The following is a 27,775-nucleotide window of genomic DNA, read 5'->3' as shown; positions in this document are numbered from 1 at the left end:
GATCGACGACTTTCTTTCCGTTTGTTCTCGGATATAGTGTAAATCATACCAGGCGGTAATTCTTAGGGAACAGCGTAAACGTCATGGCACCTGTCCAAGTATTAAGAGATGTCATATACGTCGGGATTCCGGCGAGGATAGTATGTGAAAAGTAAGTTTAGAGAAGGACTTTTTTCGTGCAGTCAGTTGTTTCCTAATAATATTCTTCATTTTCTTGATATCGCTATTATCAAAAATCATCTGGTAATACCACTGCAATTCTGCTCCATTCTAATGAGCCAAAATTCCTATAAGTAAAGTAGTAGATGTTTTTCTACTCCCTTCTGTAAAATATCTAAGTACACACCAATCCTGGGTGCGGGAAGCGTCACTTTACCGCGTGAGTTTCTTGTCCCACGTATCCGAGCGACTTCGGATATTTCCGGTATACTGCCGCACAGGTTTGAGAGCAATCGGATGTTTTCGGAGATTTACCACTCGGTTCAAATTTTAACGTTTGTCAATTCTGACGGTCATGTCAGTGAATGTATTCGTGTTGCACTTTGCAAAACTGCACCCAAAAAGTAACGGACGTAGAAAAGAAAATGCGACACGTTTGCAAAACTTTTTAAGTCACTCAGTCACACAAAAACAAGCTGATGTATAGACGAGAATGTATTATTGCTGCCAAAAAATGTAAATTCAGTTAAGAGGGCTTTTTAAAAGAAGGTTTGCTAATACTATACCGGATGCTTGTTACAAAACTTCTGGATTCCTTCTGCGTCGGTTTTTGCTTAATAGAAACTGCTGACGTTTCTCCAATCATCCTGTTGGCTTCTTCAGAGCTTGACTGAACAAAAACCCAGAAGAAGAAGAAATCCAGAAGTTTTGTAAAAAGCATTACAGTAGCCTGTGGAAGTTTGTTTGAAAAACTATAGCGGATGACGACGAAGCTATGTCCACGGCAGTATTTCAAAATGGCTTGAGATAAACATATGCAGTTTGGTATGTTGATAATATTGAATATTGTAGACATTTGGAGGAAAAAAATTGTCGAATCATCAACTAGTATATTTTCAATTTTTTGGACTCGCTAAACAATTCTAAACAACTCTTTGTTTAAACAATTTTTGAAATAATGCTATAACTGACAAAATTTAGGTTCTCGTGCGAAAGGATTGTTTACAACTTAAAAAAATATACACCTTTTTTCTTCTTTTCAATTTTGTGTACATGGAAGTTGAATTTATCATAATTGGATGTGGGATAAAAAAGTAGGTTGGGGTTCATTTTTGTAAGTTAAACTGTTTTCGTGAAGTAACTGATTGAAAAATTGGTTCGCGATAACTGCATTTTTTTTTAATGGCGTCAAATTTTATTGTTGATGTTTTATTGCATTGTGTTTTCAATAAGGAGTAAGCCACCGTAATATTTCTTGTTCTTGCCTGCATTGTTTTTATTTTACTATTATGGTAAATTTTTCAACGGCTGAATTTCAGAAACTTTTGTTTTGCCACAGAGAAGGTTGGATGAAAGTTGACAAAACTATTGGTCGATTAATGTGTGATGTGGAATAAAACACTTTAAATTTATTAAACCACTTAACGCGATATTTAAACTTTTTTCAAAATGGTTTATTCCAACTTAACCAGGATGAAAGGCCAAGATGAAATCCTCATAAAATGGAAGTAGCATACTGTAAATACACCCTTAACCGCGCTGTTGTGGTTGTCTCCCTGATTTGTACGATGTGTACACAATTTTTTATACGTAGTAGAAAAATATAACAACGTAAGTATAATATTTCTGTCAAAACCAGCCAAACAAAAAAAAGAGTAATTTCACGTCCTTAAAATTTGCACTATCTTGTTCAAGACCCTGTATTATATTCTACAGGTACGTACGTGATGTTGGTGTAAACCTTAGAAATAAACAAAGCTTGCATTCTGGCATTTCGAAAAATTCATGAATATTAAAAAACCCATTAGCATATCTCACTGATTGGTCGTAGTTTTTATCTATTCACCCACCTTAAAAATTTATTGCATTACGTTTATATGATTTTATGTTTTTGCGTGGGAATGAGCCCGAGTTATAATTTTAACACGATTTTTACAACAATTCGAAAGAAGTAAATCAATTATTCGCGAACACGCAAAGTCCATTAAAAATTGGAACGGGCATAGAAAACATTTTTAAAAACGGGTGCGTATGAACAGGCGACAAAACGTGGTTCTGCTGAAACTGCGTCGCATCGTTGTTTTCATTTAAAACTGGAACGAAATTACACCTGTCGTTTGATATTAGGCGGGATAAAAAATATGAAAACTGATGCGGTTTGCATTGGTGTTTTTAATATTGAAGATTCTTGATATTTGAATGGCACTGCACATTTTGCTAGATGGGATTTTTTTTGCGAAAATTGATTCTTAGTAGACATACATTATTAAAATTTGACCTCCCTGCATCTCAAGTAATGTTAAATTGCTTAGGGTATAACTTTAGTAACAAACACCACGTGTTTTAAAACTACTTGCAATTAAAATTTTAACCCAATATGGCAATATTTACAGAAAAAATCAGAAATGGCTTTTTCCTATAGGTTCTTTTTATATACATTATAAATAAAGTCTCCTTTTTTCATATAGCGGCCAACATAATGAGCACACTCTGCGAGTAACTTTTTTAATTCTCAAAAACACCTACGATTGTAAAGCCTACAATGCATTAAAAGATAGTAGTGAGTTTTGTTATATACCAAATTTACAAAATCATAATCTAATTATGAAAATAACAGACTTGGCAATTACATATATTTTATAAACTAAATTCCAGTTTTACTGATATTTAGTATTTACATTATTACATTTTGTAATAATTCTAATACTGAAGTGGTTGCCAGATCCTGGTAATTTTAAACCAGAATATTATCATTATCATCGATAAGAAAGCTCATAGTTATTTATCATTATTTAAAATTTTGCCAAAGTAATAGCCACTGTAATATTAATAACAAAATTCAAACACGCTTTGTCGCTTTTATTGTTTCAGAAACCCAACATGGTGGAAAAGAAGGACAAGCATGGAGAGATGTCTCACTCTCACGACTGCAGTAGTGTTCATTATAGGAATCTCGTTAATAGTAGCTCTTGCCACGGTATTATACAATAGGAATACGGAAATTGCTAGTAAGTAAACCTGTTGTTTAAAATGTCCGCAATTAAAATAAAAATCCTTAATGCTACTTCGGATAATCACTTCATTGTGTGTGTGTTCTGAAAAATTGAGGAGCAGCATGCATGAGATAAAATTATTTTATCCTGTCTGATGACTATTACTATATTCCTCGTTTGTTTAAAAAAAAAGAAATTTAGTATGATTCACTGTGAAATAGATTTATAGATAAAAATATATACAAATATTTGCTAAAATATTGTTTTGTTTTGTGTTTTGCGTATGCGTTCTCGCAGAGAAGAAAGAAACATTTATTCTGGGTTATAGATATTATACCAGTATCTTCACACAAAACATCCAGTTCCTGTGCTGTATTATTCGAATTTATCCATTTCCACTTTAAGTTGTTCGTTACACTTCTTATACATACCCAAACTAACATTTTCCGATAAGGTCTATGTATTTCGCGGTGTAAAATGTTCATCTTTTCAGAAAGCTCTAACATACAGAGAATTATTATATTAAGATGATTTTCTCAGAATGGAAAAACTGATAACCACATATTCCGGACAGCATTGTTAAAAACCGACATTTTTACGCATTTTACCGATAACAAAGAATTTTAAAGGAAGACCTTTGTATAGCGGGTATAGATTCCACTAGGATCCTCACCTTGGTTCCATTAAGAAAAAACCTTGAAGTAATTGCAAGAAGTATAATTAAGTGGTATCCCTACATGCTAAAGTGCAAAGTTTCACTAACGCTCACCATATCATTTTTTCTTTAAATTTGAAACGTTGAAGATAATTATTGAATTAACAAATTCTTCAAATCTTCAATATTTTATCTATTATATTGGGATGCTTGAAAGTCAATTACATTTTTCTTTATATTTGTGACCCTTGGGAACTTAATGAATATTGTTCCATCGAGTAGCCATCTGCAAGTAAACTACAATGATACAAATGATTTAACTTAATTTTTTAAAGAAATTAGTGAATCGCCGTTAGGTTTCGGTGCACAGTTCTGTGTGGAGAACCGCCAATGAAAATCCAGGAAATAGCACTTGGAATCAATTTAGGAAGAAGCGTGAAAAGTGTACAAAAGACAAAGACAAAATTTGAACAAAAACATATATTTATAAAAACCTTCTGGATTTGAAGTTTTGTATATTCGACTTGAACAGCTGCCGGTGGTGATTGAGCCTGTTCAATTTTTAACGAAGTATCATTGTATAGGAACTTGATATTTTTTTTAAACTTGAAAAGCTGAGTTCATAAAAAGTAAATATCAAACATGATTCATTCCAGGTGCAAGTTTACCTTTTTCTTCCACATCAACAAGTTTGGACTATCATGATAATTTGAACTGTAAAATATGTAAAATGACTAAAAGAGAAACTGATACTATTGAAAACATGTTTTTTTTGTTTTTTTTTGCTGTAACATAATTTTTGTAAAAATAATGTTACATGTCTATCACAACACTTACAAAAATGATAATACTATTCTTCCTATGTGTTTTTCGATTTGATTGATATAATTATAATTAGTCACCCTTGGGGCTCGTATAATAAGACCTGATTTGACTGACTATAGCGGAAATGTGTAATGTCTAATAAGTGAATGTAGACCCCACCCTGATGCTAAATCATTATTTTGTTGTTAGCTACAACCTGCACCAGGTTCAATTAGGTTGGACGATACATCAAATAGGCTGGTTCTGGAAAATTTCACAACTCACTCCATATAATTTTATAATGTGTCTGTGCAAATTTCTCTTTAAAATGTTGGCAATTTCTCACTTAGAACACTAAGTTCAAGTAAAAAAGGTACTAAACAAATAAAATGCACTTTTGGGGTTAATATTCCCACCTAGTTTAATTAGATAGCTCTGGGATAAAGTCTTGATTTTTGGTTAGTGTAAATGTTTGTGGAATGGACTGTTATCTCTTAGATGTAGCACTTCTTCTTTCGTGCAGAGAATTTTAAACATCTGAAAGTCCGAATCGCTTTGTATGTTTTACTTCTTATGAATCATTCCTTGTCCAATTCTAAAAAGTATATTGCCTTAAGTTTCAAATGGTGAAATGTAATTTTCAGTTTCAACAACTCCATAGTCTATTATTATTCTTTGTGAATTGAAAACCTCAGTTCATAAAACGGACAATTACATTAAGTGGGTGCAACATATCGACACGTTAAAAATATCGATATAGCGTTGAAGTCCTCTCCCTCCATTGTAATCGAATCGTCTGCATGAATTTCAGCGTGATCTCAGTACGCTCTTCCCCATCAACAATTCAAATTAGTGTTGCTGATGCCTCCGTAAATACTCTCAATTTAAATACAATCGTGTCATATGCATAAACCGTATCTCTCTTTTAAACCCCCGCTTGTAATACACATATAGCTTGCATTATTCATTTTGCGAAACCGTCTCGGGGGTCAATGTACGGCCGCCAAAATATTTAGGTTGAACGAAAGTACCTGCGGATAATGTTTCAATATTTTTTCAGCGTTTGATGAAATCGACTTTTAGATTTGTCTCGATGTCGAAACGAAATTGAATTGTTCTGGGCGGGCTTATGTTTGCCCACATTTTCTTTACAAAATGAGATCTCTTTTTATGAAATTTTGTTATCCCTGACAAGTGCCAATAGAACACCAAAACCCTCTATTACCAAATGATCAGATGTCAAAAAAGTAACATCAGCCAAGTGTCTCATAAAATACTACCTACCTCACCCTTTTGATGATTAATTCGGCATTCTGGATGGGTTCCTTCGTGGCATAAAGGATAGTAATGGTAGAAGAAAAAAAACATTTACTGAAAATAAAATTCATTACACAAGAATGATGTTTATTGAGTTGGGTGAAAAATAAAATACTTTTAGGCTAGGCTAGGTCACTGATTGGTTAACAACAACATGCATCATGCAATTTATTCCGCTAAGAAAAAGAAAAAAACGGTAAAGCAGTAAATTTTCAAATAAAATAAAATACCATAAAAAATAAGGCCCTAAATATGCTATTATGCTATATGGGCTTGCATTTTATGGTCCACATTAGGTTTATGTTATCCTTGTTACGTCAATGGCGAATAGAAAGATAAACTTAATTTTTATATTATACAAGAATTTGTTACTTTTCTTTTATTGTTATTTTAAAAAAATATGTTAGATTTTTGTATACTGTGTATGTTACCGCTAAAAACCGGAAACAGTTGGTATTAATAATAATGGAGAATATTGGGAATTATGCTTAATTACTGAAACTATTAGTGATTATTTCATAATTATTGAGTATTTTAGGAGTTATGCGTAGTTACTGAAACTCTTAGTGATTTTGCATAATAACTGAGCAGTTGAGGAGGTATATGTATTTACTGAAACTGTTAGTGATTTTGCATAATTACTGAGCATTTTAGGAATTATGGATAGTTACTGAAATTCTTAGTGATTTTGCATAATAACTGAGCATTTTAGGAGTTATATTTAATTACTGAAATTGTTAGTGATCTGCATAATAACTGAGCAGTTTAGGGGTTATGTGCAATAACTGACACTCTTAGTGATTTTGAATAATAACTGAGCAATTTAGAAGTTATTACTGAAACTGTTAGTGATTTCGCATAGTAGTTGAACAGTTTAGGAACTATGCTTAATTAATTAAAACCGTTTGTGATTTTGCGAAATAACTTAACCATTAATATTGGTAATAACCGAAAATTTTACAGGAAATATGCGTAATACCTGAACATTTAGTCGTTATGCATGTATTATTAGCTCCTAGAGGTAGAAAACACAAGAAAATAGATACTTATTCTGAAATACATTTAAACAAGAACAACCTTTATAATTAACTTTACTCCTACATATTGCAAAATGATTTATTAATTTAAACAAGCACTTTACTTACCGCAGTTGCACCGTTGAGGTTGATACAGTTAAGAAACTGTGATATTCTTGTTTGGGTTTGTTTTACGACTTAGCTTCTTAATTTCTTAAATTGAATATAAACCTATCGGCTGTTGCCAAGGTCATAAATATGACAAACACTCGCCCTAACCTATATTTAACTTGTGCTCAGAACTCACTAACCTTTAGCAAGGTGGTGAACTTAATCAACCCTAAATAAAAAATTGGGAATATAAATTTTAACATATTTAGCTTCACATGCCTACGAAATCTCACAATGGTACCCTTCGTGAAAATACTGAAGCCAAGTTCACACAATGACTAAATATTTTAGGTATTACGGGCAATTCCTGTAGAATTATTTCATATTATCAATATCAATGGAATATTATGCATAATATCTGACGATTTTAGTGTTCATGCATAATTCCCAATGTTCTCAGTTATTATGCAAAATCACTAAAAGTTCTAGCAATTACGTATAATTCCTAAAACTTGACGTCAAAATTGAAATTAAATTAGCTGATCAAAAATAAAATAATAAATAACATTCGATTAGAAGTGGGTTTCTCTTCTGAGTATGTACAGTCTTATACGAAATACTTTTAATTCGAAACAACACATTTTGCACCAATCATGGTCTAATTTAATTTGTTTCGCTAAAAAAATTCGCTAAAAGGTCCATCTTTTATTGGTCGGTTTTGTTGCGAAATTTGCAGTAATCGGAAAAACAAATATTTACGATGCTATTATATACCGTTTAATGCTATTACGGATTTTTCTTATCGATAATTTGTTCAAAATGTAAAGTGACCGTGAGCTAAAATGTCTTGCCGTATTTTTTATCGCTCTTTTACACTACTGGCATTGTGTGCAATAATATGCCAAATTGGCAAATTATTATAAAACTCAAAGTACAAGACACTTTTTCCAACAATATCGTTTAAACTTCTTATCTGACTCAATTATTGTAAAATGATTTAAATATTTACAAAAATACCTCTTCGGTATTTCCGTTAATCTGCTAAATATCCAGGCAGGCACCCGTATTTGAATATATTTTACATACAAATTAATTAGTCACCAATATTACTAATTTTTTAACCTTACCTAAACAATATTTTACGAATACCCACCCACAAAACTTAAAGAACTAATTTAGATACGGTATTTTTTATTTTCAGAAAATCGTTTTCCACCCGGGCAATGAATGAAAATAAGATACGAGTAATTAATATGAATTATTGCGACATTGTATGCAGAAAACGTTTATTGTGTACGACGTCAATATTGATTAGACATCATCGAATTTCGTTTTAGTCGCTTACTTTCTTTTTGATAACAATCACTATGAAAATTTTATTTCAGGTTCTCAATTTAGTGCCGAGGCACTGCAAGGACCATTCATTATAAATGCTCACCCGGACGGCCATAATCGAGAGTCGAAGCTTTGTCTTACTCCGGGATGCGTCCACACCGCATCCAAGTAGGTACAAGAACGGCTAGCTCCCGCGCCTAAGTCGTTTTACTCATTACCCCCATTTCATATTTCTAATAACCAATTTTTCTGTTAACTTCAGAGTGCTGGAGTATATGGATCAATCGATAGACCCGTGTGACGACTTTTACGAATTTACCTGCGGCAACTTTCTGAAGAAGACCAATATTCCAGACGATAAATCCTCAATAACTTCGTTTAGTATTATAAGTGACACGCTTCAAGAGCAGTTGAGGTCGATGATAGAGGAACCGATCCAGCCCGATGAACCAAAACCGTTCCAACTGACGAAGAAATTGTATAGGGCATGCATGAACAAAACTTTGATCGAAGGCGAGGGTAAGTAACTGATGGATGGTTAATCCCAATATTCCTTTGTTACCATCAAACTTCATTTCAGGTTTGACGATTATCCATTCGATTTTAAAGGAGTTGGGTGGCTGGCCAGTGCTAGACGGCGAGAGATGGAGGGACGGTGATTTTGACTGGAGAAAATCTGTCTATCGGTTTAGAAAAGTGGGCTACAGCGTTGATTATTTTATAGATTTCTCGGTTGGGATAGATGTTAAGAATTCCACAAAGAGGATAATTGATGTAAGTATAATCGACAATCAATTTCCTCGGAGAAACAGTTTCATCTTCAGCTCGACCAAGGCTCCTTGGGCTTGAGAAGGGAGTTTCTAACCAAAGGTTTAGACGATAAACTTGTAAAGGCATATTACGACTATATGGTAGATATAGCAGTGCTGTTCGGTGCTGACAAGCAAAGGGCTACCAAGGAATTAAAAGAGTCGTTAGACTTTGAAATTAAATTGGCAAATGTAAGTTTAAGCCTGGTTAGTAGCGCGTGTTATACGATTTCTATTCCAGATTTCTTTACCCAGTGAAAAAAGAAGAAACGCCACAGCTTTGTACAATCCCATGACTGTTGCAGAGCTCCAAAATAAGTACCCAAGTATACCGTGGATAGAATACATCAATACCTTACTGGCGCCCGATACGGAAGTCGGGAACGATGAGGTAGTGTTCATTCAAAAATTACATCTCACTGATATTTTAACAGTTCCTTTAAAATACTTCAGATAGTGGTTGTCAGTGTTCCAAAATACATTTCCGATTTTGAAGCTCTCATAAGTAGAACGCCAAAGAGGGTGCAAGCCAATTACGTCATGTGGAGAGCAGCTGCTTCGTCGGTATCATACCTTACAGAAGCACTACGACAAAGACAGCTCGAGTACACTACGATCGTCACCGGAAGAACTGAAAGAGAAGCTAGATGGAAAGAGTGCATCGACATTTCTGCCGGAAGGTTTGTATAATGGCACTTATTTTATTCGAAAAAACTAACATAGTTATCTAGTCTATCAATCGCTTCCGGAGCGTTATACGTTCGCAAATATTTCAATGAAGAAGCGAGACAGAACGCAAAGGAGATGGTAGCTGACATTAGGGCGGAGTTCGAAGAAATCCTGAGGAAGGTCGACTGGATGGACCAAGAGACTAGGATGAACGCCATTGACAAAGCTAAATCTATGTCGACTCATATAGCGTACCCGGACGAGTTATTGGACGATAAAAAACTTGAAGAGTTTTACGAAGGAGTTAGCATTTTTTCCTAAACATTGTACTTTGGCTAACTGCTAGTGTTTCAGCTCGAACTTGATTCCGAAGAGTACATGAGATCGATTCTAAATCTAACATTATTTGGTACTAGATTTTCTTTCAAGAGATTGCGTCAGCCCGTTAACAAGACCGACTGGATCACACACGGTAGACCAGCCGTCGTTAACGCATTCTATTCGTCCATCGAAAACAGTATTCGTGAGTACTTCGAATATTCCAGACTTACGGAATTTCGTTTTGAGGAAAAAATTTTTTTTGTCAGAATTCCCTGCCGGCATACTTCAAGGGGTGTTCTTCAGTGCAGACAGACCGAGGTACATGAACTATGGCGCCATTGGTTTCGTAATAGGTCACGAAATCACGCACGGATTTGACGATCAAGGCAGACAGTTTGATAAAAATGGTAACCTGGTAGATTGGTGGCAGCCTGAGACCAAGAAGCGTTTCGTCGAAAAGGCCCAGTGCATTATCGATCAGTATGGCAACTATACCGTTCCGGAACTAAAACTGCACGTGAGTAATAAAAATAATTTTATTATTAGACAACAAAAGCTACGATAGAAGAAACGCTTATTCGCCTTCCTTGGAAATTATCGTCAAACTAATTGGCCTACTAAGTGCCAACATGACAGAGGTTTCAATCACTTAACCACCATTTCCATAAATATTCCCTGTACTACTTTGTAACTCTTCTTGAAGATTATTTGTTTAAGGCGGGCCGATGATAAAATTAAGTTTAATCTATATTTTGAGAGTTTTTTTGATATGCAGATAATGAAAAATTTTAGCACACCCTAAGTTAAACTTCAAGTGCGACGGAAATTTTGAAAAAACAAGCGAGATGGAAGAAGTTATGGTATTGTTTACATTAGTACATAGCAACGGGAAAATATTTGGCAAATATTACAACAGATCATTCTTTATTTGATTCCATTAATGTTGCGGTGAAAATTTAACCTAGGAGTGCGATAAAATTTTTGTTTATGTTTTAAACTATTTTCAGATTGCTTTACAGATTGTTCCGATGCAGTTATTATGAGAATAGCGTTATTTATCCTATAATTTTAATTTAATTCTTAGTGAAAATATGAGTTGTTGGTTGTGGTTAATATGAGTATTTAAACATACAACAACAATCCTTCCAAGTACAGCAGTTTTGTAAATGCATTTCTCTACTAATAAAATGTACATATAGATATTCTAAGGTGAAGCTCATTGTAAATAGCGAAATGGTAAAAGCGTGTATATATTTGATTGCGTATATATATTTTATCAGTGCACATAAAAAAAACAATGAAACCAATCCTGGAACAAAACGAAATAAAAAAAATGCTTTTCGAATACTCCCAAGAACAATTAAATTATTTTTTATACCTAGTTTCTTAATGCGAGAGAGTAATGGAATGTAAATTTGGAGTAACAAGGGTCACTAAATACGGTGGATTAACTTAAAAGTTATAGCGGAAAGTTCATTTCAATTTCAATTTTGAAGACCCACACGCCTCGAATTGTTCCTAAATTAAAGTCACACTAATTTTACATGATTATAATTATTCAATGTAATTCAATCAATTCAAAAAATTCAATTCAATCAATCAAAAAATTCAATATTATTATAATATATTCAAATCAAATCAAGAAATATACAGAGTGTCGCATATTTTTGCTAAATAAATACAGATTTAAAATTTTGCAGGTTGATGGTTTATATTTCTGAAGATACTCAATTGAAATTGCTGACTCCAAAAATATTTGTGTTTTAGATATCGCAAAAAGTTTATTTTTGTTTCGAATGTGTACCAAAATTGTCATTTACTTTTTTCATTATTTTGTTCAATATACAATTCCATATTATGCAACAAGTGCGGTAAAGGACATTTGACCCACGAGTTTATCTGACACGAGCGGAGCGAGTGTTTAATAAACGAGGGACTTAAAAAGTTTACCGTACGTGTTGCATACTATACTTTTTCTACGACCGTTAGTTTTTGGGTACATTTTCGCAAAACAACACGAATATATTCACTGACACGACCGTCAGAATTGTCAAACGTCAAAATTCAAAGCGTGTGAAATATCTCCGAAAACATCCGATTGTTCCCAAACCCGTGCGATAAAATCCCGGAAATGTCCGAAGTGGCTCGGATTCGACAGACAGGAGTAGAAAAAATTATTAAAAGTTAATTAATTTATGTATTTTGCTTTTAGAAAATAATGATTTTTAGTAAGTAACTGATTAAATTTAATAAAATAATTACAACAATGATTTTCATAGTTCAAATGGCGCTCGACTGGCCCTCCATTTATTCGAATACATTTTTCTATTCTAAGTTTCTGGCTGAATATCTAAGTCTAAGTTCTGGGATGCTACTGGACAGGCTTCACCTATTCTGGCACAAAGTTTACCTCGATTTCTGGGCTTTATTTTATAAACTTTATTTTTTTTATCACAAAAATAAAAACCGAGCGGATCTCGTAAGCCAGGATTCTGTTTCTTCCTAACCAACGCCTAGCGAATTTCTAGATGGAAATATATATGCTCCTGCACATTGAGAAAATATTAACTAAACGACCAGCATTTAATGATTCACCAGTCATTGACCTTCTGGGAATATCGATGTTTACAATTTATAACCCAGTGGGGATTATCTCTCGCCCATTTTGAGGTAACACACCCCCATTGGTGGTGATTATAGTCTTATTGTTCTTATGCTTATTTTCATTTTCTTCTGATAATAGGTGTAAGAACTTTGGTTTATAGGGCTTGATTTTGTGAAGGATGAATCACCTGATTTCATTCTTACTTATTTTCAGCTGAGATGATAAATCGTGGATGCGCTCGATTTGCCGTCAGTACATCGTTATTCTCAGGATGTATTCACTGAAGTTGGCCATTCTGATCGATTTTAACTAGTTTAATTGAAAAGAGCAATTATAGCGTCTGCTTTTCCATGTGTGATGGAAGCACGTTGCGGATGTCTCCTATTAAACTCTGCAGCAACTTCTCTGCTACTACGAGCAAAATCACCAAACAATCCGATTATTTCGATTTTTTTCGGTTAAATCAATCACTAAATAGAACTCATTGTAATAAAATGAAACTTTAATCTAATTCACATTAATGATTTCACAATTGTCTAATTATTACTTTCCACGACACACTAGTATATCGAATAAAAAAATAAAGTTATAATAATTTTGGATAGGTATTGACCAAATTAATGAAAAAGCTAAAATTGCAAAATTTCGTCATAGAATTTGATAGGTTTGGTTAGAATAATATTCTTAACAATTTTTCAAAGAAACTTGAGTCGTTTGTTTAAAAATCAAGCTTGCTGACGTTTCGCAAATCATCTTGTGGTAAAATTTGTTTTAACGTTATCTTTCTTAAGAAGTTTTGATATGTGCTCAGTGATGCTGTGGATGCAAGGAAGGACGAGAGTGGCAGCTGTGGGGTTGCTTTTGGGCTCGGAATATTGTGGTGAAATGTATTTTGTGATGGAACGCTTCATATCTCTCATGTAGAAATTATTAGAGAGAATTATGTTACTCTGTAAACCAGAGTTGCTAACCGATGGTTTTTGGACCCGATGGTGATGTGACAATGATAAGAATATCTAAGAATGTTTCCGTTTCCGTTAAGTTCTGAAGAAGACAGCCCGATGATTGGCGAAACGTCAGCAAGTTTGATATGGAGGAGGAATCCAAAAGATTTATAAATAGTAATATTCGGAAGAACTTTTTTCGGTATCTCGAACGCGGCTCTGTAATTTATGGAATAAAAAAATTAAACTTCTAATAATGTTGTGTATTGGCCGAAATAATGAAAAACAATGACAAGCAAATGAGTACCTTACAAAATGTGAACCATCCACCTCTATGACTGGGCAGAACTTCAAATCTGTATCTATTTGAATATAGAGGTGTCATCATCTTAAATGCGACACGCTGTATAAATTGGTGGTTGGACTCTCCAGCGCTATTTAAGTTTAATTAATTTTGAAAATAATAATTTTCATTGACCCTAGTCATTTTCAAGAACGGACTTTGCCAACAACTGTCGGAAAGTAACTATAATTCGAATTTAAAACTACATGTCAGTTACCTACTACTCTCGCGACCCTTGATAATCGTCTGATATCATACAATACTACGCCATTGGAATACGACTAAATACACTAAATTTTACAGTTCAATAATCATTAATAACTCTCTCGCGTTTATTCGATATGCTAAAAGAAAGATTCATCGATTTCATTTTAGAAATTCGGTTTACGCAAGATGTAAATAAACTTCCCTTATAAATAACACGTCACACGTAGACACTCTCCAGTAGTTATCTGCATGTTCGCACTAACCCTGAGCTTAACCTTCCGTTTCTAGCTGAACGGCATTAACACCCAGGGAGAAAATATCGCGGACAATGGCGGTATCAAAGAGGCCTATCTCGCTTATAAACGATGGGTCGATAGGAACGGTAGCGAGCCTTATTTACCAGGCCTCAACTACACGGGTCGGCAGATGTTTTGGGTGTCTGCGGCCAGCATCTGGTGTTCTCTGACGAGAGATGAGGAACTAAGGCAATTGATTGTTACCGATGAACACGCACCCGATAAGTACAGGGTGATCGTACCGTTGAGTAATATGGAATACTTTGCCGAAGACTTTAATTGTCCCCTGGGGTCGAAAATGAATCCGACGAAGAAATGTAACGTGTGGTAGGCTGACGGATCGGCGGTTCCAAAAGGATGAAAGGTCAACGTTTTCGATTGCAGTGTGTGTAGCTTAAATTATTTTAAGGATTGGACTGGATGTATGTCGAAGTTGTTGGATTTTATTAGTTGTGGCCGATGGTCCTCTGCGAAGAAGAGTTTTTAATCATCTAGGTTTCGAGTTTCGTTTCCACATTGTCGCACGTGTCTCGGAAAATGTATTTATTATTTTATCGATAACTTATACTTGTGGTTTTATCTGGCTTTTCGCGTAATATTGTTATCTAACAAAGAGATCTGACGAGTGAATCCAATTATATGAACTTTGTGACGTATTGGTTATTGGCAATTGATGAGTTTAGCGCAATTTAGGCGGTAATTTTTTCTGTTACTGTCTAGGTAGCAAATCTGTATAAGCAGTAAGCAGGGGAAAAGAAATATTAAAATTTTGACTTGTACCCAAATCCTAACGTGATATTCAGATTTTAATTCGACATTTTTGAATTGTTATTTTATTCTCATTTTAATATTTAAACGATTTCGTACTATTTCGCTAATTGTGTTATATTTATTCTATATTTTATAGTTTAAAAACTTTACTTTTCATTTTCATATTCAAATTTGTAAATAGTTTATTAGATTTTGTACCCTAAAATTGAGGACTGCTTACTTCGTTTTTTTTTTCAGTAACCTGCGAAGTGTTTTTTTTTAAATAAAATGATAAAAAATTGATAATTTATTTTGTTCTCTAGTTGGTGATGGAAGATTCGCTTTTTAACAACATGCATGACCCGCTTTGCTATGACTGCAGGGTAGTCCGGTTACCAGTTAGTGCATCACATCATTTAAAAACACGTTATACCGAGAAAGAGCAAAGGAGCGAGTTATGTAAAATAAAATGCCTTTGTTGCTTATTGTAATTCATTATTGCTTTTGTTAAATAGTACTCACACTTCTTTTCTAGAAAGGTAAGACTGTAGCGCACTAAAATATATATTAACTAAAAAAGTTGGTGTATAATCTCGAACTGTAAAAATTCAAAAATTATGGTACTAAGGCCCTGTATATTTTAGATCAATCAAACTATGATTTATAAAATTTTTAATTGTTCGCTCACTAACTGTTAAAAAAAAAACTAGAAATGGAAGAAAAATCTAAGACTTTGTCTGGCCCACTCAATGTTTTGGTTTAACTTAGCTTTCGTAATGACAGTTAGTAAGTGGCTGTAATTCTGTTTATTATTATATTATATTATTTTTCTAATTGGCGTCGTTGTCTGTTTAACTTTGTTTTAATATTTTCCGCCATTAAATGAAATTAAACTAGGATCCTTTCTCAAAGAACAGAAAGCATGGCTTTTTATAATAAAATAAAAATTAATATAACAATCCTACAATTATGAAACTTTTAAAAATGACTTTGTTTTCAACTCATTAATCGACTTACCATCATTGACATACTCCACAGAGAAAATTAACTAGTTTCATCGAACTTCTTCGAAACGTTTTAGCTGAACGGAATAAACACTCAAGGTGAGAACATAGCGGATAACGGCGGCATCAAGGAAGCTTACCTGGCCTACCAAAAGTGGTCGGAACGTAACGGCAAGGAAGCCTTCTTGCCCGGATTGAAGTACACCCCCAACCAGATGTTTTGGATATCAGCCGCTAACACGTGGTGCGCTAAATATAGACCGGAATCGTTGAAGTTGAGGATTCTGACCGGGTATCACTCACCAGGACAGTTCAGGGTTCAGGGTCCGTTTAGCAATTCGGATTATTTCGGCAGGGATTTCAATTGTCCGGTCGGATCGAAAATGAACCCGGAAAAGAAATGCAGGATCTGGTAGATTTGTTTGGGTAAATGGAATCAATAAATTTACATTAAACTCTAACTTATAGGTTAAGTTTTTTTGCCGATATTTGGCTGATGCCAAGAACCATTTTTTCAAGCAAGTTGTATCAGAAGTAGCACGGTGCAAAAAAATAGTAGTTTCTGGGTTATTTGGATTAAACGTACTCATCTCAATAAATGTGCACAAATATAGCTACAACAATCAATTTAATTTTTGATTATTTGAAATTAAATAAGATATCAAACAAGAACACAGTTATGTTACAGAACATGTTATTACATATCATTAAAGTTAAAAAATATTTATTGCATATTTGTTAAATTCTAACGTTGCGTGGAGATTATTCTTTTTCGGTCTATACGCAACGGTATAGAAGTTTTGAAGTTTTGTAGAGTTACTTGTCAGTATTTTGGTTTTGAGGATTTGTGATATTTTTCCACAGCGTAGAAAATGTACGACAGCAGAGAAGCTTGCAGTAGTTTTTATTTCACGGAAATAAGTACCTTCGATATTGTTGTAATGTAAGAAACTTTTATGAAATAAAAGTTGTTTACTAAATTTTGCAAATGTGTGCTTATTGTTACGTAGATCATAGTAGTAAAATTATCACTGTTGAAATCACACATTCCATTGTATCAGTTAATAATGTTTCACTCAAGATCTTTTGCAATTTCATAGTTTCTTTTGGTCTGGAGATACACTTCTTGTGAATCTACATCATATAATATTCTTGCTTTTTAAATGTTAAAGTTTGTACTAATATGCGTGCAACATTATTTATAATTCATTAAATCGCTAAACCAATATACTGCTGAGACAATTGCATAACAAAAATCCTTTCTTAACGTTAACTGTTCGACTTCCAGATACACCGAAACTGTGAAATTTATCGGCTGCCTTGATATTCAACTCCTTGCCTTGTTCGGTAACTCTGAAACCAAGTCGACACTTAAAAACTAGCAAACTATGAAAAACTATGCAAAAATAACAGAAGAAGTCAATATTTCTAATTTTGAGCCCAATCGAAACTTTGCTAAATATTTCGATTTGAATTTGTTACCTCTTCCGCAATTGATATGAGATTATCAGCCATTGATTTTCCAGTCTGTAGCACCATCTGATATAAAACGCCAGTCTTTTTGTTCTGCAGCAGCTCGTGTGGAGGTCCGAATTCAACAACTCTGCCGGCATCCATCACGAGAACTTTATCGGAATCCATTATAGTGTGCAACCTGTGCGCCACAGTTAACACAGTGCACTGGGAAAACTTTTTCCTTATCGTAGATTGTATGAGTAAGTCCGTTTGGGGATCAACGTTAGCGGTAGCTTCATCTAGGACCAAAATTTTGTTATTCCTAATTATGGCTCTAGCCAAACACACCAGCTGCCTCTGGCCGACGCTGAAGTTTGAACCGCCTTCCGACATTATCGTTTCAAGACCTTGAGATAGTTTGGATACAGCTGGTTTCAGTTCGACTTCCTCCAGAGCACTCCATAGTACCTAAAATAGAAACAGTATTCATACCGAATAGTATAGTTAATATCACCTCCTACATTATCGTCATATTCCCCAAATGGGTCCAAATTCTTTTTGAGTGAACCGGAAAACAGAACTGGTTCCTGCGGTATGATCGAAATATTAGATCTCAATTTGTCCAAGCTTATCGATTTTGTATTCAGGCCGTCTATGAAGATATTCCCTTCAATGTCGGCTAGCCTGAACAGAGCTGCGATAATAGAGGATTTTCCGGCCCCCGTTCTGCCGACTATCCCAACTTTTTCTTTGCTCTTAATTTCAAACGACATATCGTTTAAAACTTTAGGTTCACTTGGCGCGTATCTCAGGCTGAGATTCTGGAACTTGATGTTTCCGTTTTCTGGCCATGTTCTCGCTGGTTTAACACGGCCTTCGTCTTTTTCCGGCATCACATCCGCATATTCCTTCACTCGTTCAACGCAGGTCATTGTGTTTTCTAATTCACTCCATTGTCGCGCTGCGTACTGTAAGGTTCCGATTAACGTTATGGACTGTGTGATCGCCAAACCTACGTTGGCCGCGTATGTTTCTGAAAAGGCAGACCATAAGTAACTTAAAAAAATCTTGCTCTACTCGTATTGATTGGAAACATTTACCTCTGTTCAAGATCAAGAAACAAAACGTTACTATTGCAATGAAAATCACACATTGAAAATCCAGCCAAAGTCCAAAACATCTACTAGCCGCCAAATACATGAAAAAGACCGAACTGTATTCATTTTGGTAGCCGTCGAAATCTTTTTTTAAAATTTCTTGGGCACCAAATGCTCTGATTGTCGTTAGGCCCTGTAAGGAGGTAGTTAGCTGGGAATAAACGGGACTCCTAGCTAAAAATGTATTTAAAATAAGCTGGATTTTTGATTTGATTAGGCATTTACCTATTCCTTCCAGTCGCTTAATATTTCTGCTAGTTCTTAAATATATAAATCTGATATAATAAAATATTACGAGGAGGACAATTGCAGGAATCAGCATCCAAAAGTTGACAATTGAAACCACTGCAAATGCTGCTATAACGTTAACACCATACTAGAAAGTGGATGTATTTAAAGAACTACATTATTGCCAAACGCTATAGTAAAATAATGTCATGCATACATACTTACTTGCATCGTATCCACAAACATTGAAGGCAAATATTCGTCTATTACGTTCATATCTTTAGAAAATCTGTTCAAAATTCTCCCAGATGGGTTAACATGAAAAAACCTCATGGCAGCATAAACAATTTTGCCGAACATTGTATTGTGCAATTTTATAGAAGCCTTCATGCAACATCTAAAGAACCACAACGATCTTACGATCGTTATGACGATAGCAACTGCTATTAGGCAGGAATATGCAATCAGGGCCGTGTGCTCTCCCACATTGTCCAACCAAAATTGCTCTAAGTTATTTAACTGCACTGTGCTATTATCCCAACTATAGAGCGCCTCGGAATATAAATCTAATTTCGGCGACGATTCCGGATTGCGATCTTTTATAATTTGCTCCATATTAACCCTAAAACGTAAAAGAGATTTGTACAAACGTTCCACAAAAATAGAAGTACTATATTACCAGTATGTCAAAAAGTAATCACCAAAACTTGCAAATGCTTGAGCCAACAAAAACGTTAAAAGTACTAGGAAAATAGTACAGCCATTACCTCCAGAGAGTATATAAGTTTTGTAAACGCTCCAGTTGACAGTACCTCGCCCTTGACCTTCCTTTCCTTCCGTTGGGTTCTTTTCATTTTTAGAATCTATTTCTGCAGTTGATGTTTTAACACCAGATGCTCTTTTCTGTTCTATAGCCACGTCTTCTGGGTCGTCAATTACATCTTTTAACTCCCCCAAAAGGTTTGTAAAATCAGTTCTGGAATTTTTAATTTGCTCATACGATCCAGAGTGTTCTATTTTCCCGTTGTCGAGCAAATAGATACTTTCGAGGGTTTTAAGGTACTGTAACTGATGCGTGACTAGAACAACACATTTGCGTTTAAGATAACCGGCGATACATTCATCAAAGAGAAGTCTGCCAACGTGTGTATCAACTGCTGATAGCGGATCATCAAGTAAATATATGTCGGCTTCTTTGTAGACTGCTCTGGCGAGGTTGATTCTAGCTTTCTGACCTCCGCTTAATGACACTCCTCGCTCACCAACAATGGTACGATCTCCGTAAGGAAATAACGTGAAATCTCTTTCTAACGCACAGACTTTAACTACCTCGTTGTATCTTTCGACGTTGAACTCTTGTCCGAAAGTGATGTTATCTCTAACGCTTCCAACAAACACCCAGGGCTCTTGAGAAGCATACGAAATTCTTCCCTGTATTCGGGCAGTACCAGATACAGGCAGAAGTTCTTTTAAAATCGCGTGCAAAAGCGTTGTTTTGCCACTACCGACAGGACCAATTACTGCTGCCAATTGACCCGAAGTTGCGTCCATGGAAATATTGTTTAAAATATTTGTGTTGGATTTCTTTACCCAGGTGACTGAGACGTTATCCATGTGAATGCCGACTGGTGCGTTGGCCGAGTTATTGAAGTCATTCAGAAATGATGAACTTGAATCAAATGTCACTTCGTCGTATAACAAAAACCGCTTTATTCTCTTGACTGATATTGCGGCTTCTGCCATCTGTGTTATGCCCGTGGGCCAATATATTGCGACCGATACGTTCAAAATACCATAAAAGCAGGTGGTAACAAACACGTAATGCGGATCTAAAGTTTTCCCTAGGAGAACGTAGGACATCATGCAGAAATAAATTGAAGCTCTGTTTAGGAACATGAACAAGGACATTACAAATGCTCTGATCACAGATGTCTTGCCAATTTCACCAAGTTCTGTTCTAAAATGAAGAAGTAGTTTTAACACTTGGGTCGATAATGTTATACAATTTCTAGCTAGTACCTTCTGCTGATTTCCACCAGCTTAGCGAATGGTTTTTCCCATGTATACATCTTAATCACTTGTATACCAGATATAATCTCGTTCATTAGTCGGATTCTTTCGTCGGTCTTTAAGGCTGTGCTGAGTCGATATGCTGACGACTTCTTCGCCATCCACACTAAAAAAAAAATTGAATACCTTATCATGGGAATCCTGATCTTGTGTATTGGAATTTAAGTTCCGCTATATATCATCTTTCTGTACTTTACTTACTTTGAAAAGGAACGAACGCGAGCATTAAGACGACTCCTAAAACACCAGTCCAACCTACATAAAAGCTCAATAGCAACAACACAACTATTGTTTGGATAGGTGCCAACCATAAGTTATGAATATGCATGATCATCATTTCGAATCGAGTCACATCGTTGGAGATAAGATTAACCATTTGGCCTATCGTAGTTCCAGCAAGGGCTGACTTATTCAGTTTAAGGGCTTTTCTATGAGAAGAAACAAACTTTAAAATCGAATTGCGTTTGCGGTTAAAAATATAAATACGAAAATTCGTTTAGTAATGCAATACGATATCGCATACCAAGAAAACTCGCATTTTTTTTCTTAGATGTCGAATCAAATGAGGCAAATGCATTTAAGAAAAAAATCATACACAATTTTTATAAAACTTAATCCGCATATGTAAGATCCATTTTGTAATCATTTTTATGGCTGAGTATAATCGAAAGGAACAAGGCTATATTACAAAAATGTCACATGTCTACAGATGATGTATGATGTATTGTACTAAGATAATGTAACCAATGAGATAACTAGGTAGCGACATTGTGGAGCGCAGTCGAGAAGAGTATATCATGCAATAAGTGCGGTAAACGGCATTTGAGTCACGAGTTTATTTGGCACGAGCGGAGCGTAGCGGAGTGAGTGTTTGCTAAATGAGCGACTTGAAAAGTTTACCAAACGTGTTGCATTTTATACTTTTTCTACAACCGTTAGTTTTTGGGTACATTTTTGCAAAACGTCACATAACCGTCAGAATTGACAAACGTCAAAATTCAAGCCACGCGGTAAATTCTCCGAAAACGTCCGATTGCTCCCGAACCCGTGCGGTAGTATCCTGGATGTGTCCAAAGGGGCGCGGATCCGTGGGGCAAGAAACTCACGTGATAAAGTGACGCTTTCCACAAGCTAGATCGGTGTATAATTAGGTATTTTACAGAAGGGAGTAGAAAAAGAATTTTACAGAAATTTAGAGAAGAAGCGATTTTTTTATGTACGAATTTAAATTTACGTATTTGGTATCTTAATTACCTGTAGAGAGTTGTGGATGCGGCTACCCTTATCATCATACCCAAATGCAATGCATGAAGCATAAATGTGTGTTGGCATAAAATGTATACCAGAGAAGACAGTACTATTAAAGTTGCATAGATGTAAGCCTCATTCTGGCTCATAGTTGAATCTGGTTGGTAGTACTCCAACAATTTCGATAGAGCTATAGGTTGGGATAACCTTTAAAAAGAATATATCGTTTCCCACATCCTCTAAGATTATAAGAACAAGCGTCTTACTTAGCGCACATTTCCATAAAAAAATACAAAAATCCCAGGATGACGAGATTTTTTCCAAAGACTCTTCCCAATGCCCACCACAAAGACGGATTCTTTTTCTTTTTTAGCTCCTTTGTCCATTCTTTCTCGAATTTATCGGCTAACTTCTTCGAGTCGTGTGACCTTAGCGACGGTAAAATATCATCTTCGTTAAGGTCCGTTCTGAATCCTTTGTAGAAGAGTGGCAGAACCCATCTTAAAATATGAAAAATGGTACTGTTGGTTTTTGAAGAATCATTCACAAAAATGTATCATAGTTAAGAGCTTTGCAAATTGAACTAAATTAACTATAAAGAAGATAGATACTTACAAAAAAAATATTTTGGAGATTACATTCGCTTTTGTGTAGGGATGGTTCTGCTGAACACTTTTTGTCCCTTCCACTTGTGTATTCTCCATGCTGTGGAAGAAAAAAATAAAACAATCACGACGGTAGACAATTTTTTAAAGAACAAATTACAAAATGTTTTGGGAACCATTGGCCCTTTACATAATTGTTTCCATAAACTAACCAAATTGAGTAAAATTTTTTCAAGTGGAAAATTGAGACTGGACAATCTAAAAAAGCCTAAGCAGTCTAAAATATCTTAGGTACCAACCAACCTCTTTCGGCAATTCCGTAAACATCCATGGTTTTTTAAGTTTATGCTTGCATCTCATTGTATGTTTGCTATTATTTATTACTTATTTATTTATTTATTTAGCGCTTGGCTATTTACATAAGCAAGTAAAATTTGCATTAACAAAACTATAAACTTCGCAAGTACAACGTAAGTCTCTTCTTGAACACTCTTGGGCAAGGCGCGCCCTTAATATTATCCGGCAGTTCATTAAAATTACAAGCACCATCATAGAGTTTTCTGTAAATTTGTTGTTTTTACCATAGAAACATAGAAGTGCTGATTGGAACATATATTATATTGATAAAAGTTTGACCTTTTTTCCAACCATAATTTAAGATAGCCTGGTTGGTGACCGTGCGCAATTCCATAAACCAACATTAAACTTGCTCTTCTAATGAACTGCCCGACATTTAGCCAATTTAGCTGGTCTAACATACTCTTTATAGGAGTATATCTATCACAGTTCAGGATGATTCTCATAACCCTATTTTGTTGTAACTGTAACTTATTTAAATCATCTTTTGTACAAGATATAAGCAATGAACAAACATATGAAAAATGAGGCAAAATTATACTAATATACACTAATATCCTAGTCCACTGCGAAAAAAACCTCGATACACGGTTAAAAAACCCTATTTTCTTACCAATTTTTTTTGCATAGATATTCAACAAGGTTACTAAAGCATAATTGTGGATCCAAGATCAACCCTAAATATTTAATTTCGGAAACAAACTCAATTTTATTACCCTGTATATCCACAGAATACCCCGACTTATAAAATTTTTGACAGTTAACCTTAGAACCGATCACCATGCACTTGGTTTTGGAGGTATTTAATTTCAGTTTATTTTGACACCGCCATTCGTAGAAATACTGCATTTCGGTGTTCAGTTTGGTAGCTATTTCTTTGCAATCGTTTCCAGAGACTGAAATAAGCGTGTCATCAGCAAATAAGTTAACAAAGGAGTTTTTAAAACCTGATACATATCATTTATATAAATAATAAATAAAAGCGGGCCCAACACTTATGGTACACTTATATGCTTGTTTCGTATCTTAATTCTTGAGAGATTTTGTAACCTGGACTAAAATTACTTCGGGAATAGCAAGGTCAATTTTATTTCAGGCTGTTCTTATTTTTATGATAGTATTATTTGGAAAGAAAAATTTTGATTTTAACATTTTTAGTGTTACTAAATTGAAAAGTGAACGGAAAAACAATGAAGCTGCATTGGCTTATTTTGTAAAAATCAAATATTGAAACCAAAGTCTAGGTCGGTCAGAGACGAAAACTGTATGTTTTTGAAACTGCTGCAGAAAAACTGGTGTCTTAAAATTTATATTGTGGATTTCTTCTTCGAAGAACATTGGTATCCGCTTGGCAAAACCTTTAAAGCTTTGGTACTGCGAACCATTTACCGTCTATAAAAAAAAATTGTCGCTTCGTCAAGTACTTGAAATATATCTTACATTTCGATAAATTGTACACGCTTATTAGAAATAACCACTTATACATACTCGTCTTACGCATATTTTCGCAAGTCCTTGCCACGCGCAAATTTAGGTTTATTCAATTATCATTAGAAGATAAAGATGACATTATGAATAATATCATGTCTATTACGAGGTTAGAAGGATATTGGAAAATTGTACTCTGACGAGGCATATAAGAAATAGTCTGTGTTGATATTATAAAGCAAAATTTTAAAAATTTGAGATTATGTAGAAGTTGATGCGGATTAAAAGTAAGGGTACAATAAAATACTATAACTTACATTGGGTAAATATTTTGTAGTGACGAGTGGAGAGCGTGTGTAATAAACGAGTGAGTGTGTCACTTACCCACACGCATACATGAAATATATCTAGTAGCTCCAGAAAGTACAGCAAATATTTTTACCAAATGCTCATGATTCAATGTTTCTTTTAATGTAGAAGACATTTTAAAAAACAGTAATTTTTTTTTTGAAGATCATCCTTTCATAATAATATAGTAATTCCTTTAATTACTTATAGTACCTTGGAGTTTTTTTAGATTTCCTTCCGAACTAATACTAAAATTGATCAAAAATAGGTAATGGTGTTAAATGGTAATTGAAATGATAACCCCAAGGTTAATTATATGAATTATATGAAATATAAAGACATTTTGCTGTAGATGGAAAAAAATCAATTTTACCTGTGCAGGTGTCACACACTTCTACAAGACTGTCGCGAATCTTCAGACTATAATATATATATATATATATATATATATATATATATATATATATATATATATATATATATATATATATATATATATATATATATATATATATATATATATATATATATATATATATATATATATATATATATATATATATATATATATATATATATATATATATATCAATCGGTATCCATTAATATCTGCTGGAGATAATAAATTTAAAATATCAAGGTCACAGCACCTAACTTCCTTATACACAGTTTCCTAGAAAATTTTAAGGTAGACCCCTTCACGTTTGATCCAGGTTTTTAGACATCTCGATTATTTTAAAAGTGTTTTTAACTGGTAGTAAATACCTACATTGAACGCATTGTACACGGAATTTGATGTCTCTCACAGCATACAGTTGGCCAGAAAATTTCATGGTACGTTCTTTCGCGTTTCCTCATACTTAATCCAAAATTTTCTTAGATATCTTGATTATTTCGAAAGTGTTTTTGATCAGTAGTAAAAACGGAAGCAGAAATTAACATTTTGAACTGATTTGCCACTTAGAGGGTGTCCAAATTTTATCAACCAAATATATAATTCTGAAAGCTACGGAATTTCGTAAGAGGACACCCTCTAGATTATTGTATAATTTGACGCAAAATTTAATTCTACAGCGACCAGCCTTTATCTATACGTATTATCGTTATTATCATTATATCATATCATTATTATTATGTTATTTGGATTTATTTGGATTTACTCACATTTTCGTTTTCATGGAGATAGTCAATTTTGAAATGTTATTAAAATTGATGTTTTTAGTGCAGACTGAAATTGGAAATACATTCCCGTCGATCCTGATTTAAAGCCTCAATTTTTAAAGAGTTATTTCACTATCTGAGTTTTAACTATCCTATGTTGTCTTATAGCGGCTATCTGTTTGTTAGTGGAATTTCAACTTTTGATTTTACACATCAATTTAGTTACTTATTTGATGGAAAACGCCTTTAATTCAACTAACAATTAATAGGAGGTACTTATGTCAAGACGGCGTAGAAATACAATGACGCGGAAATGTGCTGCTCTCTATTTTTAATTTTAAATATAGATAAGATTGTAAAAACACTGACTGTCACCGATTTTTCAATTGAATTTTAATTGTCATTTAAACTTATTCAGTAGCATCTTCTACAAAAAACGGTGCGAATACGACGTTAAAATTTATGATTTTGTATACGTGGGATCTTTATAATAGGCGTATAAGCTATCAAAACAATTATTTTAAACTGTTATTACCATCATAAAGCAATTAACTGATATTTAAAAATATTTAAGCGCGCCCCCTTAAGATGTATGAATAGAATCATAGTGTTTGGAGCTCCTGAACAAGTGTTGCTCGTTGATTTACCAGTGAAACTTGCTTAGATTTTAAGTTTGTTCTGAATTTTAACACACATCTTATTTCCCAAATTATTTGGAAAGATTTATAATTATTCGTTATGCGGTAAAAATAAGTTGTTCATATAAAATAATTTTAACCAAGTTTCGCTATTTTTGGTATCAAAACATAATATTTATTTTAAGAATCCGACATACTGAAGAATCAAATCAAAACATATTTCTTTCCATACACTCTACTACACTCTACACTCTAAAACTTTGCTTATTGTGTGAACTTTTAGATTCAAAATAAAAAATACAACACAAATCATCAAAACACATAAAAGCTTCTATAGCTTATAAATACAGCATGGATAAAAATGAGTAAAGAATAACAATAACACTTCAAATTCAATACAACATCCACTAATCTTATACATTGAGAAAACAAAGAAAGTTTTCTTTTAATTTTAATTTTTTTCCTTCTATATATTAATATAGAAAATATTTAATATTTAATTAATTTAATACTATTCTATTCATTTATTAATTTATTTTGTGGAATACCGCAAATAAGAAAACGCGAAAAAGGATTACGAACTAGATAATGAATGTGGATCCAAAAGTCTAACGGTCGATATCTTCTTTAAGCAATCATGCTTCTAAATTGTCGAAGTGTTCCATTAAATGGAATTCTCACCATTTGTTTGGTTTAAATTTTATACTTTGCGAAAAATCTCTATAATTATTGTTTTCAGAAA

At 34.1% G+C, this 27,775-nt stretch overlaps 2 protein-coding genes across 3 annotated transcripts in view; one reads left to right on the top strand and one right to left on the bottom strand.

Annotated features, from left to right (window-relative positions):
- LOC132697366 (neprilysin-2) overlaps positions 1-17,234 on the top strand; it is a 31,533-nt gene extending 14,299 nt beyond the window's left edge. The window contains exons 2-12 of one of the 2 annotated variants that reach the window (XM_060662809.1): positions 3,031-3,167; positions 8,441-8,558; positions 8,653-8,909; positions 8,971-9,164; positions 9,215-9,391; positions 9,441-9,590; positions 9,653-9,879; positions 9,931-10,171; positions 10,223-10,391; positions 10,456-10,706; positions 16,416-17,234. In XM_060662809.1, coding sequence (XP_060518792.1) covers positions 3,031-3,167; positions 8,441-8,558; positions 8,653-8,909; positions 8,971-9,164; positions 9,215-9,391; positions 9,441-9,590; positions 9,653-9,879; positions 9,931-10,171; positions 10,223-10,391; positions 10,456-10,706; positions 16,416-16,754 — 2,260 coding nt within the window. In that variant the 3' untranslated portion in view covers positions 16,755-17,234. Of the gene's footprint in view, positions 1-3,030; positions 3,168-8,440; positions 8,559-8,652; positions 8,910-8,970; positions 9,165-9,214; positions 9,392-9,440; positions 9,591-9,652; positions 9,880-9,930; positions 10,172-10,222; positions 10,392-10,455; positions 10,707-14,576; positions 16,171-16,415 lie in introns of those variants that run through there. The other variant, XM_060662808.1, reaches the window with a different exon arrangement.
- A 365-nt stretch (positions 17,235-17,599) lies between these two features.
- LOC132697159 (probable multidrug resistance-associated protein lethal(2)03659) lies at positions 17,600-25,652 on the bottom strand. Its single transcript, XM_060662452.1, has 13 exons — positions 25,608-25,652; positions 23,112-23,201; positions 22,763-22,996; positions 22,503-22,703; positions 21,450-21,676; positions 21,198-21,354; positions 19,858-21,135; positions 19,404-19,800; positions 19,176-19,326; positions 18,894-19,124; positions 18,315-18,826; positions 17,821-18,261; positions 17,600-17,691 (listed from the first exon to the last, which is right to left on the bottom strand). The coding sequence occupies exons 2-13, from the start codon at positions 23,198-23,200 to the stop codon at positions 17,647-17,649; spliced, it is 3,963 nt and encodes a 1,320-aa protein (XP_060518435.1). The 5' UTR covers position 23,201; positions 25,608-25,652; the 3' UTR covers positions 17,600-17,646.
- Positions 25,653-27,775: the final 2,123 nt, after the last annotated feature.

This window comes from Cylas formicarius, unplaced genomic scaffold (genome assembly GCF_029955315.1).
Source record: "Cylas formicarius isolate icCylForm1 unplaced genomic scaffold, icCylForm1.1 PGA_scaffold_1__22_contigs__length_36826433, whole genome shotgun sequence".
Taxonomy (NCBI): Eukaryota; Metazoa; Arthropoda; class Insecta; order Coleoptera; family Brentidae; genus Cylas; species Cylas formicarius.
The sequence above is the reverse complement of the archived record's forward strand: the minus strand, read 5'-3'. Positions and strand labels throughout refer to the sequence as shown.